We start from the raw sequence: 15,258 nt of genomic DNA, 5'->3' as shown, positions 1-15,258 counted from the left end.
ATTGACAGCTGGTTCTAAGGATATGAAGAGAATCAAAAAGCAAAATTGCTTACCTTGTAATAGGTGTTATCCCAGGGACAGCAGGATGTAGTCCTCACATATGGGTGACGTCACTGACGGAGCCCTATTGCGGGAAAAACTTTGGTCAAAGTTTCTAGAAAACCTTTGACTGGCACTGAGAGGCCACTGAGCATGCCCAAGCATGCCATGATATTCTCTGCCACAGGGGTCTCTCACTCTAGTCTCGTATGTAGCAATAAGCTTTAGCAAATTTAAAATAATAAACTAATAATGGACTGAGAACCAACTCCGCGGGGTGGCTGGTGGGTTTCGTGAGGACTACATCCTGCTGTCCTGGGATAACCACCTATTACAAGGTAAGCAATTTTGCTTTATCCCAGGACAAGCAGGATGCTAGTCCTCACATATGGATGATTAGCAAGTTAGAGGCTGATTCATTTCAGGTTGAGGCAATAGTGAAGTATTGTTGTTGAAATGAGTCAGCCGAATATCACAGCAGGTTGGATGTAGAAGGAGTTGGGTTTAGACTGGAAACAAGTTCTTTAAGACGGATTGTCCGTAGGCTAAATCTTGTCGTCCCTGTTTATCCAAACAGAAATGAGCTGCAAAGGTGTGGAGAGAACTCCATGTTGCTGCTTTACATGTGTCAAGGATTGGCACTGAACGATAGTGTGCTACTGAGGTTGACATTGCTCTTACTGAATGTGCCTTTACTCGCCCGTGGAGAGGAAGGCCTGCTTTTTCATAGCAAAACTGTATGCAATCTGCTAACCAGTTGGAAAGAGTAGTTTTACCCACGCTTACCCCGTTTGTTTGGATCATAAGAAACAAATAGCTGATTGGATTTCCTGTGGACTGCAGTGCGGGTTTAAATAAAAGGATAATGCACGCTTACAGTCCAAAGTATGTAAAGCCTGTTCTCCTTGGTGAGAATGAGGCCTGGGAAGAATGTGGGTAAAAACTATGGATTGGTTCAAGTGGAATTCCATAACTACCTTGGGGAGGAATTTTGGATGTGTACGGAGAACCACTCTGTCATGTAGGAATTTTGTATAGGGGTGAGTACGTGACAAGTGCTTGTAACTCACTAACCCCTTCTAACTGATGTAATGGCTATGAGGAAGTTAGTTTTCCATGTGAGAAGAAATTTAAGATAACAGGAATCTATGGGTTCGAAAGGAGAACGCATTAGTCTTGGTCAAAACACAGATTTAGGTACCATTCTGTGACTGGAGGCCGAACTGGTGGTCTAATTTGAGTTAAACCTCTCATAAACCTGCTAACAAGAGGGTTCTGTGGATATAGGTGCATCTCCCATCTTGTTATGGTAAGCTGAGATTTCACTTAAATGGACTCTTACAGATGAAGTCTGGAGACCAGAGTCTAAAAGATGGTATAAGTAGCCTAGAAGAGAAGTAGTGGGGCAAGTGAAAGGATCAATATTGTTTTGCTTGTACCACAAGGTGAATCGTTTCCATTTGGAAGAATAGTTTTTTCTTGTGGAAGGTTTACATGAAGTTATAAGCACTTGAGATACATTGGTTGAAAGATTGAGTGGTTGTAAAATCAAGCTTTCAACATCCATGCTGTCAGGGATAGAGATTGAAGGTTGGGATGGCGCAACCCGACCCTGATCCTGAGTTATGAGAGTGGGAGCTACACCCAGGCGAATTGGATCTCTGATCGAGATGTCTAGAAGTGTGGGGAACCATACTTGTCGAGGCCAATACGGGGCTATGAGTATCATGGACCCCTTGTCCTATTGTAGCTTCACTAGAGTTTTGGTTATGAGCGGTATCGGAGGATATACGCGTATAGTAGGCCTGAGTTCCAAGGGCAAGCAAAGGCGTCCATGGCTGGCTGGTTCTTCTGTTTGTGTAGAGAAGAGAATTTGTCCACTTTGTGATTCAGATGTGACGCAAAGAGGTCTATTGTTGGTTGTCCCCAACGTTGAAATATCCTGGTCACTACTGAGGGATCCAGGGACCATTCGTGTGGTTGGAATTGACGACTGAATCGATCTGTCACTATGTTGTGAATGCCTGCCAGATTAAGTTGCCCGGAGACGAAACATTGAGTGGTTGAGGGCCCAGCCCCAAATCTGTGCAGCTTCTTGACAAAGGAGATACGATCCCGTACCTCCCTGTTTGTTGATGTACCACATGGCTACTATGTTGTCCGTTTGGATCAGAACAGTCTGTGTGAAAGGCAGTTCTTGAACGGCATGCAGCGCATAGCATATAGCTCGAAAGTTCCAGGAAATTGATTTGAAAAGTAGCTTCAAGTTTTGTCCAAGTACCCCTGGGTTTGGAGATTGTCTATGTGTGCTCCCCAACCCAAGGTGGATGCATCTGTAGTTAAAGTTATTTGAGGGACTGGTTGTTGGAGGGGTAGGCCGTTTGCGCAAATTGAACGTAGCTGGTGGGTTACTTGAATTGAAGAATGCAGTGGTTGAATGGCTTGGATCCACTGTGATCTTAAAGTCCATTGAGTTACTCGCATGGCTAGTCTTGCCGTAGGAGTGACATGAAACTGTGGAGTCCCATGTGGCCTAGTAAGGTTAGAAACTGATGAGCTGTTGCTTGTTTGTTTGAATGAATCGAGTTTGCCAATAGGGATAGTGTTTCTGCTCGATCTTCGGGTAGAAATGCCTTTGCAAGGATGGTGTTCAGTTCTGCTCCTATGAATTGCAGTACATGAGACGGTGTGAGATGGGACGTCTGATAATTGATAAGAAAGCCCATGGAATGGAGTATCGTAATTGTTTGATTGAGAGAAGTTAGAGCTCCTTGTAGAGATTGACTTCTGATGAGCCAGTCGTCTAGATATGGGAAGACATGAACACCTTGCTTGTGCAAGTGTGCTGCTATTACTGCCATACATTTTGTGAACACTCTGGAAGCAGAGGCAAGTCCGAATGGCAGAACTCTGTATTGGAAATATTGATGACCCACCATGAAGCGCAGGTACTTGCAATGAGGAGGGAATATTGGAATGTGAGCGTAAGCGTCTTGGAGATCCAGAGAACAAAGCCAATCCCCTTTTTGAAGAAGTGGAAGCATGGTGCCTAGGGATACCATACTGAACTTTTCTTTCTTGAGAAATCTGTTGAGATTTCTGAGATCGAGGATGGGACGTAGGCCCCCGGTTTTCTTTGGAATGAGGAAATATCGGGAATAGAATCCTCTGCCCTGCTGAGATAGAGGCACCGGTTCTACAGCCATGGATTTCAGAAGGGTGGACAATTCTACCTGTAACTGAAACATGTGATTTTTGTTGAGATGAACTTGAGTCGGTGGAAATTCTGTGGGAATTGAGAGAAAATTGAGTTGGTATCCTCGAGATATTATGGACAGAACCCATTGATCTGTTGATATTGCACTCCAATTGTGGTAAAATTTGGATAACCTGCCTCCTACTGGGAGTTCTGGTCGAGGATTTTTGGAAAGGCTGAGTTCCCTGGATGGATTTTCAGAAGCCCGCCGCAGGTCCTGTCTGAGTAGCAGGTTGGGGCCAAGTTGTTCTTTGCTGACGTGACTGTGTTCTTTGCTGGGTTCTGGATTGCCTGGGCCTAGACGCAGGAGGATAATATCTTTTTTGACGGTAAAAGGGTCGTCTCATGTCTTTTCTTGGAGGTCTACGGGTGGCATGTGAAGTGGGGTCCTGGGGAAGGGAGGAAAGTTGTCTTAATGTTTCATTATGTTCCTTCAACTGAGATACCGCCTCTTGTACCTTGGCACCGAATAAATTGTCCCCTGTACAGGGGAGGTCCACTAATTTATCCTGGACCTCTGGCCTAAGGTCTGAGGCCTTGAGCCAGGCCCACCTTCTGGCACTAATGCCTGAGGCCGCCACCCTTGAAGCTGTCTCGAAACCATCGTATGCAGCTCTTACTTCGTGTTTACCAGCTTCGAAAGCTTTATTGATGATGTTTTGTGCAGCCTCCCTATATTCTTGTGGAAGAGATGGAACAAATTTTTCCATTTGTTTCCAGAGGTTTCTCTGGTATTGTGTGATATACAATTGATAGGATGAAATCCTAGAATTGAGCATTGCACCTTGAAAAACCTTGCGGCTCAGAGAATCTAAAAATCTGTTGTCCTTTCCAGGAGGCTTGGATGAGTGAACTCTTGTTCTTTTAGCCCTTTTCTGTGCAGATTCCACAACTACTGAATTGTGGGGTAGCTGTGATTTCTGATAGCCAGGCGTGGCTTGAACCAAGTACGTGGTGTCCATCCTTTTATTTACTTAGGGAACAGAACAGGGATGTTCCCAAAGTCGATGCTGTAGCTGTAGGAGAACATCATGTATGGGTATTGCCATTACTTGTTTAGGAGGGTCAACAAATTGTAAGACCTCTATGGTCTGTTGGCGGAGATCCTGCTCTGATTCCAATTTAAAGGGGATAGAGTCAGCCAATCTCTTGCACAAAGTGGAAAAAAGTAAGATCCTCTGGAGGGGATTGTTTCCTAGGGTGTGGTGGTGAAGGATCAGACATAAAGGTTTCAGAAGAAGTGTCTGATGCAGTATCACTCCATGTGTCATATTCTGGAGTTTGCTGTGGTTTTATCACAGGTTTTGGTGGAGGAATCAATCCAGAGGGCCCTGGTAAAGGGTCCTGAGGAGAAGAGTCCTCTTCTTGTGGATTTGATGGCAAAGAGTCTAATAAATCCTGGTATTTCTTCTGTAAGATGGAATACAATGCTGCTTCTGATGATCCTGGGCCCCCAGGAGTAAGCGGCACCGTCGCTGAAGTGTGCGGCATCGATGGTATCGAAGACTTCAATGTGTGTTTCGATGGCATCGTTGATGTTCCAGTCTTCTTGTGTGACGGTGCAGAAGTGACAATAGGCACCGAGATTTGAACAGAAGATGTAGTTCGCATCAATGTGATCTCCGAAAAAAGAGGAGGCATCGACATCGGTATCGATGGAGTAGGGATTCCCCTGGCATCGGGAAGGTACCCAGCATTGGCGCCGGCGCCGGAATTAAAGCTGTCATCGGTATCGGCTGTACCGGCATCGGTGACGTCAGAGGCAACGAAGACGTCACCGGCATCGGCGGTATCGCCGGCATCAGTATAGTCACCGGTATATGTTCCTTTATGGCCTGCAGTACCGCTTCTTTTATGAACGATGTCAAGTCTTGTGGTACTGGGGGAACGCTCGACACCGGTGTAGGCGGAGAGAGTATTACCTGTGGTGGAGCCGGTTCTACCGAGGGAGACCTAGGCGACGGCGAGGTATCTTTGTGTTTAGGCCGTTTTTCGCTCGGTTCCTCATGAGAGGAAACGGACAGTGATGTCGAGGTATATCGATGACGATGTTTATGTCTAGGCCTTACCTCCGTATCTGAACGTATCGATACCGTCGACGGTGTTGGGGAGGTTCTGTCTCCCGAACCGTCCGATCGGCATTTTTGGAGCAAACTTTTCTTGGGAGCTCTTGCCGGTGATGACTTTGATGAAGTCGATGGTGAAGGAATCAATTGCAGGTGAAAAAGTTGTTCTATTTTCTCCTGTCGCAATTTTCTTCCTTTTGGTGTCATCTCCTGACATTGCTGACAGGAGGAAATGTTGTGTTTTTCACCTAAACAGACGACGCATTCTAGATGCAGGTCTGTGATCGACATGGTGCGATTACAGGTCGGGCATTTTTTGAAACCCGACGCCATGGTCACATCGACGGCCGTCGATGACTGAGAGAAAATTTTGAATTAGAGTATTAAAAATAAACGCTGAAATATATCACCAGCCGGTGAAGAAGAGGAAAGAGTGAGATCCCGTGAGGGAGAGATTTTCAAATAATGACTTTTCTAGTCAGAAACTGAGAGTAAGTCTCAGAGGGCTCCGATAACCGTGATGCTTGCAGCAGCACGGAAAAACGAAGACTAGAGTGAGACCCCTGTGGCAGAGAATATCATGGCATGCTAAGTGGCCTCTCAGTGCCAGACAAAAGTTTCTAGAAACTTTGACAGAAGTTTTTCCCGTAATAGGGCTCCGTCAGTGACGTCACCCATATGTGAGGACTAGCATCCTGCTTGTCCTGGGATAACTAGCACAGAACTGTGCAGTCCAAGATTGATATGAATAGAGAAAAATTATTCCAAAACAAATCAGAAAGTTCCCTCAGTTCTGTCCAATGTAATTATCTACAGTATGTTTCTTCTAGCATGGGACTGTCATATTTCTATCTTAAGCACCATAAATTATCTAAAATCGAAACATTGGTAGGGGATGTAACCAAGACTCGCCAATTAAAATTTGACATAGATTGGGTCAGCCCTTTTTAAATTATGGGAGAGGTTTTGAAAAATGTGAAATTTTGAATTTCTGAGGACACCAAACCACGATGTTCCATGAGAAAAGCACGTCCTCGCTCAAAGTACAGCACACACAGTTGTGAATTCAAGCATAAAAATAAGATCTGGTAGTAGAAGGTCCAACCTATTTCCCAACTCAAGGTTAGAAACCTATTTGACAGTACAAATGACAGGTATATTACTCAAATGATAACTACTGAAAGCTGTGTCCAGTAAAGAGGGTGAAAATCAGAGTCTACCACCTGCTTCTAGTCAAATTTTGTTCTCCTGAGAATTAGGAGTTTGCCAGTACCAGCTTGAGTGGCTCCAGTAGCCTAGTTCCAGCTCGCTCCAAGAACCCCTGCTCAGATTTCTAAGCAGCTCCAAACTGCAGCACCAGCTCTGTCTGCTTTTACCAGGCTCCAGCTCCGAAGCCACGGGAGAAAAAAAAATGTAGAAGTATGCATAGTACCATAAGCTTAACATTTTCTGATGTTACTGGATAATAAATATTCCAAGATAATTATGATTTTGAATGCAAAAGTATAAATAAAAGCTGTTTGTCAAACCTAAATTATTTTATTTGTATATCTAACAAGTCAGGAAATACAGCATAATGAATAACCTTTTCCCTCCAGTGCCTTTTTCCATCCATACTGTCACCTGACTTCCACCCAATCCCCAAACATGGTTAGGAATTCTAATAGATTAATCAGCTCTAGAACCAAATAAAAGGAAAGCATCAAAAAGATTACATTAATAAAAATGTTCTTTCCCAAATAATTGGAATGAGATTTGATTATTTCACTCTTATGAAATGAATTATGTACTACATTTTGTTACTTTCAGCAAGCTAACCGTATTTTAAAAGAGGAGCAAGTCCAGAACCTCAGCTCTGGCTCCAAGTTCAGAAGCCCTGCTACATTCCAGCTCTGGAATATAGCTTTAAAAAAATAAATAACCAAATCCACCTCAGGTCTTGGAGCTGGCTCTGAGCTCCAGAGCCAGAGCCCCGGCCATTCCTAATGAGAATACTCACTTCATTGTTTGCGATTTCACTCGGTGTAGGCCAGTTTGTTATGTCACTAAAGTCGCTAGCCTGTAAAAACAAACCAAACAAAAAACTGTTACTTTCAAAATCTTCATCCACCTCCTAATATAAAGGCTGCTTTACAAATAATCAGAACACTTCAGCAATTCTAATTTAGGGGTTATTTTGCCTGGCAGCTTCCTACTGCTCTTGAGATTCCACCTCAATCAGAACGGACCCCTACTGGAGCTACAACTTCCTGAGCCTTATTTATCATTACCTGGGGTTTTCCCATTTCTCCTTTGTAACTAGCATTGCAGCGATAGTCCAGCTCCCTTCAGATCCTGATATACACACACACTGAATTCTAGTCATGTACTTTTATTCCTGTCCACCTCTGACTGCCCCATACCCAGGGCTTCCACAACATCTCCGGCCCCCGACTAATAAGCAGGGGCTGGGCCTAGAAATAACACATGGAACTCACACAAGGCAGAGAGCAGCCCTACAATTTCAGTGGAATAATTTATATATGCACTCACATCTTCACATGAACTCACATCTGTAAATTAAACAAAGTATGCTGATTTATTACTGAATCATTTTTACAAAACAATAGATTTGACAAAGGTAGGAAAAACTAGTTGGTCCTGAAGTCAATGGTTTTTTGTTGGGGTTTTTTTTTTTTTTAATTAAAAGGCAAGGCCTGTGAATGAATTTGGATTTAAATTACCAACCTTTGCAAATGACCTCAAGTTCTAGTTACAATTCAGGTACAATAAGTATTTTTCCTGCCCCAGAGGGACCCAATCTAAGGGTATTTAAAACATTTATAACTAATAAATTACTCCTTGCAAGGCACAACCAACACCCATAATAAATAAAACCAACATAAAACAATGAAACAAAACAGTAACTTACAACAACATTGGGTCTCATGAAAATGCACCAAAGTCCATCTGTCAGTAGTTATTTATAGACATTTTATATTTCACCTTTTACCAAGTATGATCTCAAGGTGGATTACAACAAAATGAAAGCAAACCAATACCATTTCAATCAATTCAATAGTTAAAATCAGATTTACAGTTTGAATAAGGACTCCTAATGGTATTCTAAGTTCAGGTAGTTAGGTAGGAAGACTGAAGACGGTTTCTGCAGGAAAGGCCTTGCCAAAAAGCCATGACTTAGATTTTTGTCTGAACGAGTCAAAGTGGAAATGCCTGTTGGAATAAGCCTTACACTTTCTTCCTAAAATTAAACCACCTTCAAAGCAAAGATTTTCAGGAAGTGAGCTCCAAAGTTTAGGGCCAGCGACTGAAAAGGCATATGATCTTGTCACAAAATCAAGCATGGTGAACAGAGGGGAAACTACAAGTTCAAGAATTCCCAGATCAGAGGCATCTGGAAGGAGAGTAAACTTGAATCATTTTGCTCAAATATGTAGGGACCTACATTATGAAGCACTTCAAAACTAAGTGAGAGAATTTTAAATTTAGTACACCATATGATAGCAAGGCAATGTTGCTTATAGAGAATGGGGGTTATATGCAACAACCTGTGAGATTAGTCTAGCTGCTGCATTCTGAACCTGAATCACTCACAAAGGAATACCAGCACTATAATAATCCACCCCAGGCATCACCAAGCCTGGACAGTGACACGAAAGTTATACCATGAAATTAGCTGTTTTAGGTTTGCTACACTTTTCAATTTAAAGAAAGCAGTACTATCCAAGGCATAAACTTTTAAAGTTCATAGTAAGGTGCCTGTCAAACAGCACATCCTAGTTTCGTACCTCAGAACATAATGGCAGAGCCACATCCCCTATTAACACCAGATCACATGGTGTCATTTACAGATCAACTACTAATTGCTTCACTAAATTCACAAAATTTAGTTTTAAACAATTATTTTGAATCCACACTTGAAAAATATTTAAACTCCTCAATACCTTAGGGGGTATACTGATATTAGTCTCTGGAAATAAGAAGAAAATCTGAAGATGACAACTGACAAGCAAGATGATATTAAACTCTACTGCTGAAAGAGATGATCCCTGAGGGACACCTGTTTTTAGAATTTTAGGTAATAACATCTGTGAACCAATTTATTGCACCTGATGGGAAAAATAAGACATAAACCAATGTCGAATTAAAGGACCAATTCCTCATGACCATAAATGTTAAAAGAATGTGGTTGATTCAATCAAATGCAACTGAGATATCTAAAACTACATTCCCTTGATCTAAATTGGTCCTCCATGTATCCGGTAAAGATACAAACAAGGTCTCAGTACTATGAGGCTTATGAAAGCCTGACTGAACCTGATATAAAATGTGTTCATCTAAGAACTCCTGAAGTTGATGAACAGCATGTTCAGTTTTCCCAACAGTGGCAGGTGTAAGATAGGTTAATAAAGCAAATTTGGGAGATCACGTGGTGTTATGAGGGAAGAGATTTTTTTTTTCTCTCAAGCTTCTCCATCCTTCATCCACCTCCTCCTGGCTATATTTTCTGGCAATCAACACATCTATACAATGATGAAAATACAATGGTGAAAATATCCAGAATCAGATTCTGTTAAATTACAATGGGTATGTCAACCCATCTGACTAAAGAGAAAGAAAGATAAGCCGAAATCGGGGGATTCCAAAATGGCAGATGCCTGTCCTACTGCAGAGCATGGAGCGGTACAAAATGTGGTGATCTCTGAAATAAAGAGCAGTTATAGAAGCACTGGAACCAGAGTTAAAAAGAATCTTTGACGAACTCGGTTACCTTGACTGTGTTTGAATGCCGCTTTATCGAGGTAAAAATGTGCGGACACGCAGAACACCTTGCACCAGACCAAGATGGAGGAAGATGAGCTCCATGTGGCCCTGCGAAACATGACAAGCGGCTAGAAGACCTGGAAAATAGGTCTCACCGCAATAATTTACTGTTCATTGAACTGCCTGAATCTTTGGGAGAAAGATCTGATGGGTTTTCTGGAATCGTAGTTGCCTCAGTAGCTTCATATTTCTGGAACACATGGTAACCTGAATACTGAATGGGCCCATCGGCTAGCCCCTCACAGACAATGTGGACAGGCCACATGCGGTTATTGCCCAACTGCTTAACTTCACACAAGGTAGAAATCATGAAGTCTCTCAGAGTGGGGAAACAACTGAGCTACAACAGAAACAAATCCTTGTCTTTCAAGATTATTCAGCAAAATTGTCAGCCCGATGTCATGAGTTTACGTCTTTGTGCTCAAAGCTTTTTTCGATGGGCATACGCTCAGCGTTACTTTACCCTGCCAAACATAGCTTCTCATGCTGATGGAGTAAAATGGTTCCACTCAGTCATAGAAGCCAAACGTTTTGTGGAAGAATTAGGGGGGGGGGGGGGGGGGGGGAAGACAAGCACCGGTCAGCCAGGATCAGATGGGTGAACAGATTTTCCCTTGAGCTGGTTTAATATTAATCATTGAATCTGGGCTTCAAACTGTTAGTTCTGCTGAGGTACTACGTAGGAAAAATCCAGTTATACAGAGCTTTTTGTAATTTGTGATTGAACTGATCCGTTAATGGTTAACTAATGTTTTGGATTCTGAACCTCACCTTTTGTTTTGCGAGGCTTATGCAATTTTAAGACATAAGGTGGTGAGGGGAGGTGTCTTACACACAAACGTAATCTTCTGTAAGGTATGGTTGCTACATGGAGTGGAAAGGCAGGGGAGGGAGTTAGGGTACTTGAGGAGGTAACATTTTTTGAGGTAATTGCAGTAGAAGATCCAATACTGATTTTCATATTTCCATGCTGCAGGAAGATTGAAGTTATTGGGCTTGTTCTTAGGAGAGGCTTAAGCTGGGAGAGCCTCTTACCTTTCATGACATGTTTATTGATATTGCTTATGTCCTTGTTTTAATGGGTGGCTAAATGACTCAATCTGATGTTAAGATAGCTTTGAATGTATGTGGGAATGACCCTGATCAAGACAACAAAAATACTTACAGTCTTGAACAAAAGGAAGGCAGATATTGCTCTGTTGCAAGAGATCCATCTGAGTGTTCTGAAACACCAAAAGTTAAAGAGTGGTGGGTTGGTAGAGTCTAGTATGCTTCAGCCACTACTAGATCAGTTGGAATAGCCATTCTAATTTGAAAAAAAATGTTTCTTTCTTTTATGATCAAGCAAGAAACTGTAGATCCCAAGGGCCGTTATGTGATTTTGATTGCTGAATTATACCATATATCATTGGTATTGTGTAATCTTTATGCTCCCCACAATAATGACCACTCCTTTTTTGTTGAAAATTTTCAACATCTTCTTCCCTATTTAGACAATGGTTTTGTGGTGGGAAGAGATTTTAATCTAGTTCGTGATCCAAATTTGGATAGAACTCATATGACACAGGGGGGGGGGGGGGGAAAGCAAAATTGCTTACCTTGTAATTGGTGTTATCCCAGGACAGCAGGATGTAGTCCTCACATATGGGTGCCGTCACTGGACGGAGTCCTATCACGGAAAACTTTGTCAAAGTTTCTAGAAACTTTTGACTGGCACACAGAGGCCACTGAGCATGCCCAGCATGCCATAATTCCCTGATCCACAGGTGTCTCCCCTTCAGTCTCGTTTGTAGCAATAAGCTTTAGCCAAAAATAAAATAATAAAATGTATCAGACCCAACTCCGCGGGGTGGTGAGTGGGTTTCATGAGGACTACATCCTGCTGTCCTGGGATAACCCCTATTACAATGTAAGCAACAAGCAGGATGCTAGTCCTCACATATGGGTGATTAGCAAGCTTCGGCTGAATCATTGTGTAGTGGATCAACAGGGAACACAGTGTGCAACAGGCACAATAAACATAGAAACATAGAAATGACGGAAGAAGACCAAACGGCCCATCCAGTCTGCCCAGCAAGCTTCACACATTTTTTCTCTCATACTTATCTGTTTCTTTTAGCTCTTGGTTCTATTTCCCTTCCCCCCCCACCATTAATATAGAGAGCAGTGATGGAGCTGCATCCAAGTGAAATATCAAGCTTGATTAGTTAGGGGGTAGTAGGGGTAGTAACCGCCGCAATAAGCAAGCTACACCCATGCTTATTTGTTTTAACCCAGACTATGTTATACAGCCCTTATTGGTTGTTTTTCTTCTCCCCTGCCGTTGAAGCAGAGAGCTATGCTGGATATGCATCTAAAGTGAAGTATCAGGCACATTTGGTTTGGGGTAGTAACCGCCGTAACAAGCCAATGAGGCAGCCTAAAATCACAGCAGGTTGGATGCTGAAGGAATTGGGATTATGCTGGAAACAAGTTCTTTAAAACAGATTGTCCGTAGGCTGAATCTTGTCTTCCTTCCTTGTCCAAACAGTAGTGAGCTGCAAAGGTGTGAAGAGAAGTTCATGTTGCGGCTTTACATATATCAGCTATTGGCACAGAACGATAGTGTGCTACTGAAGCTAAAATTGCTCTTACTGAGTGCCCCTTTACTTGCCCTTGGAGAGGAAGGCCTGCTTTTTCATAGCAGAACTGTATACATTCTGCAAGCCAGCTGGAGAGAGTTTGCTTGCCCACTGCTTTACCTGGTTTGTTTGGATCAAAAGAAACAAAGGGGCGGATTTTCAGACTCCGCGAATAGGCCTACTTTTGTTTGCCCTCCAGGCGCAAACAAAAGTACGCTGGATTTTAGTAGATACGCGCGGAGCCGCGCATATCTGCTAAAAACCTGGATCGGCGCACGCAAGGCTATCGATTTTGTATAGCCGGCGCGCGCCGAGCCGCGCAGCCTACCCCCGTTCCCTCCAACGCCGCTCCGAAATCGGAGCGGCCTTGGAGGGAATCCTCTAACGCCCTCCCCTCACCTTCCCCTCCCTTCCTCTACCTAACCCACCCGCCCGGCCCTGTCTACACCCCCCCCCCCTTACCTTTCTCCGGGGATTTACGCCTCCCGGAGGGAGAAGTAAATCCCCGCACGCGATCGGGCCTCCTGCGCGCCGGGCCGCGACCTGACGGCGGGTACGCAGGGCGCGGCCACGCCCCCGGACCGCCCCGGGCCGTAGCCACGCCCCCATACCCGCCCCCAAAACGCTGCCGACACGCCCCCGAAACGCTACGACGACCGGGCCCGCCCCCGACACGCCCCCCTCGGAGAACCCCGGGACTTACGCGAGTCCCGGGGCTCTGCGCGCGCTGGTAGGCCTATGTAAAATAGGCTCACCGGCGCGCAGGGCCCTGCTCGCCTAAATCCGCCCGGTTTTGGGCGGATTTAGGCGAGCAGGGCTCTGAAAATCCGCCCCAAAGAGTGGGTGGACTTCCTATGGACTGCGGTGCGATCTAGGTAATATGTAAGTGCACGTTTACAGTCCAAAGTGTGCAAAACAATTTCACCTTGGTGAGAGTGAGGTCTTGGGAAGAATGTGGGTAAGACTATGGATTGATTCAAATGGAATTCCCTAACTACTTTGGGAAGGAATTTTGGGTGTGTACGGAGTACCACTCGATCATGTAGGAATTTTGTATAGGGTGAGTATGTGACAAATTCTTGTAACTCATTAACCCTTCTAGCAGATGTAATGGCTATCAAGAATATAGATTTCTATGTAAGAAATTTAATATTGCAGGAAGCCATGGGTTCAAAAGGAGAACGCATGAGCCTTGTTAGTACCACATTAAGGTCCCATTTACTAACAAGGGGTTGTACTGATATCGGTGCATCCCCTATTGTATTATGGTACGCTGAGATTGTACTGAGATGTACTCTTACTGATGAGGTCTGGAGACCTGAGTCCGAAAGGTGCCAAAGATAGTCTAATAAAGATGAAGTGGAGCAGGAAAAAGGGTTAATGCCTTTCTGTGCACACCATGTGGTGAATCTTTTCCACTTAGAACGATAGTTTTTTCATGTGGAAGGTTTACATGAAGCTACAAGCACTTGAGAGACATTAGTTGAAAGATTGAGTGGTTGCAAGATCAAGCTTTCAACATCCAGGCCGTTAGAGATAGGGATTGAAGGTTGGGATGGTACAACCGGCCCTGATCCTGAGTTATCAGAGTGGGTGCTGTGCCAAGGCAAATTGGTTGTCTGATTGAGAGATCGAGGAGTATGGGAAATCATACTTGTCGAGGCCAATACGGGGCTATTGTTGCATTCGTGCCTCTTCTCGCCCCTCACTCCACCCTCTCTACCTTGGGAGCGACTCCCTTCTGCTCTGACAGACAGATGCAGCCACAGCTTCTCCCTGCCTCTTGGTCCCAGTGACCCCGGGCTGGCTTGACGCTACGGATCCGCCATGTTCCTAATGACGTAAGGGCGTGCACTCCAGACTTTGTACCAGCAAGGGCGCGAACTTCGGGGGCGTCCCCCCGTAGTGACTTCATCCATTTTCACTTTAAAAGGTCTTTGTTTGCTAACCTCTAACGAGTTAGCAAGGAACTCCAACAGGACTTCTTCGGCAATCCACAATACTTGCAACAACGATCCGAGTCAGCGAGGGGAATCTTTCTCCACTGCTCGGCCTTTTCAAACTTTCCAGGAGTACCCGCTCCATGGGGGCTCCGCACTCTCTTCTTGATTTCAGATTTCCAAGACGGGATCCAGTACTCACTCTTCAAGGGCCTACGTCCCTGAATACTCAGAAGACTCCTCATTGCCTGGAGCTCATCGCGGACGTGAACACAGTAAGTCCTATTGCAGATAGGAATCTGTACTCGCTCCACGAGGGCCTACATTCCTATAGCTCTGAAGACTCCCTTCCGTCCAAGACGTTATTGCAGGTATGGAGATCGAGAGTTATATTGGCAAGATTACAGATAGGAACCGGTACTCGCTCCACGAGGGCCCATGTTCCTAGAATCCTTTACAGACTCTCTTCTACTCTACAAGCCATTTCATATACAGCTATTGTGAGTTCTTAT

General features: G+C 44.1%; 1 protein-coding gene across 5 annotated transcripts in view; it reads right to left on the bottom strand.

The window, feature by feature from the left end:
- The window catches only part of LARP1B (La ribonucleoprotein domain family member 1B), a 579,846-nt gene that overhangs the window by 445,876 nt on the left and 118,712 nt on the right, over window positions 1-15,258 (bottom strand). For 4 of the 5 annotated variants that reach the window (XM_029591442.1, XM_029591526.1, XM_029591184.1 and 1 more), the window contains exon 3: window positions 7,361-7,420. The exons of the other annotated variant lie outside the window; for it this stretch is intronic. In XM_029591442.1, the coding sequence (XP_029447302.1) occupies window positions 7,361-7,420 (60 nt within the window). The remainder of the gene's footprint in view (window positions 1-7,360; window positions 7,421-15,258) is intronic. 5 annotated transcript variants of the gene reach the window in all.

The sequence above is a fragment of the Rhinatrema bivittatum genome, chromosome 1, assembly GCF_901001135.1.
Source record: "Rhinatrema bivittatum chromosome 1, aRhiBiv1.1, whole genome shotgun sequence".
Classification (NCBI taxonomy): domain Eukaryota; kingdom Metazoa; phylum Chordata; class Amphibia; order Gymnophiona; family Rhinatrematidae; genus Rhinatrema; species Rhinatrema bivittatum.
This window is presented reverse-complemented; position numbering and strand designations above follow the sequence as displayed.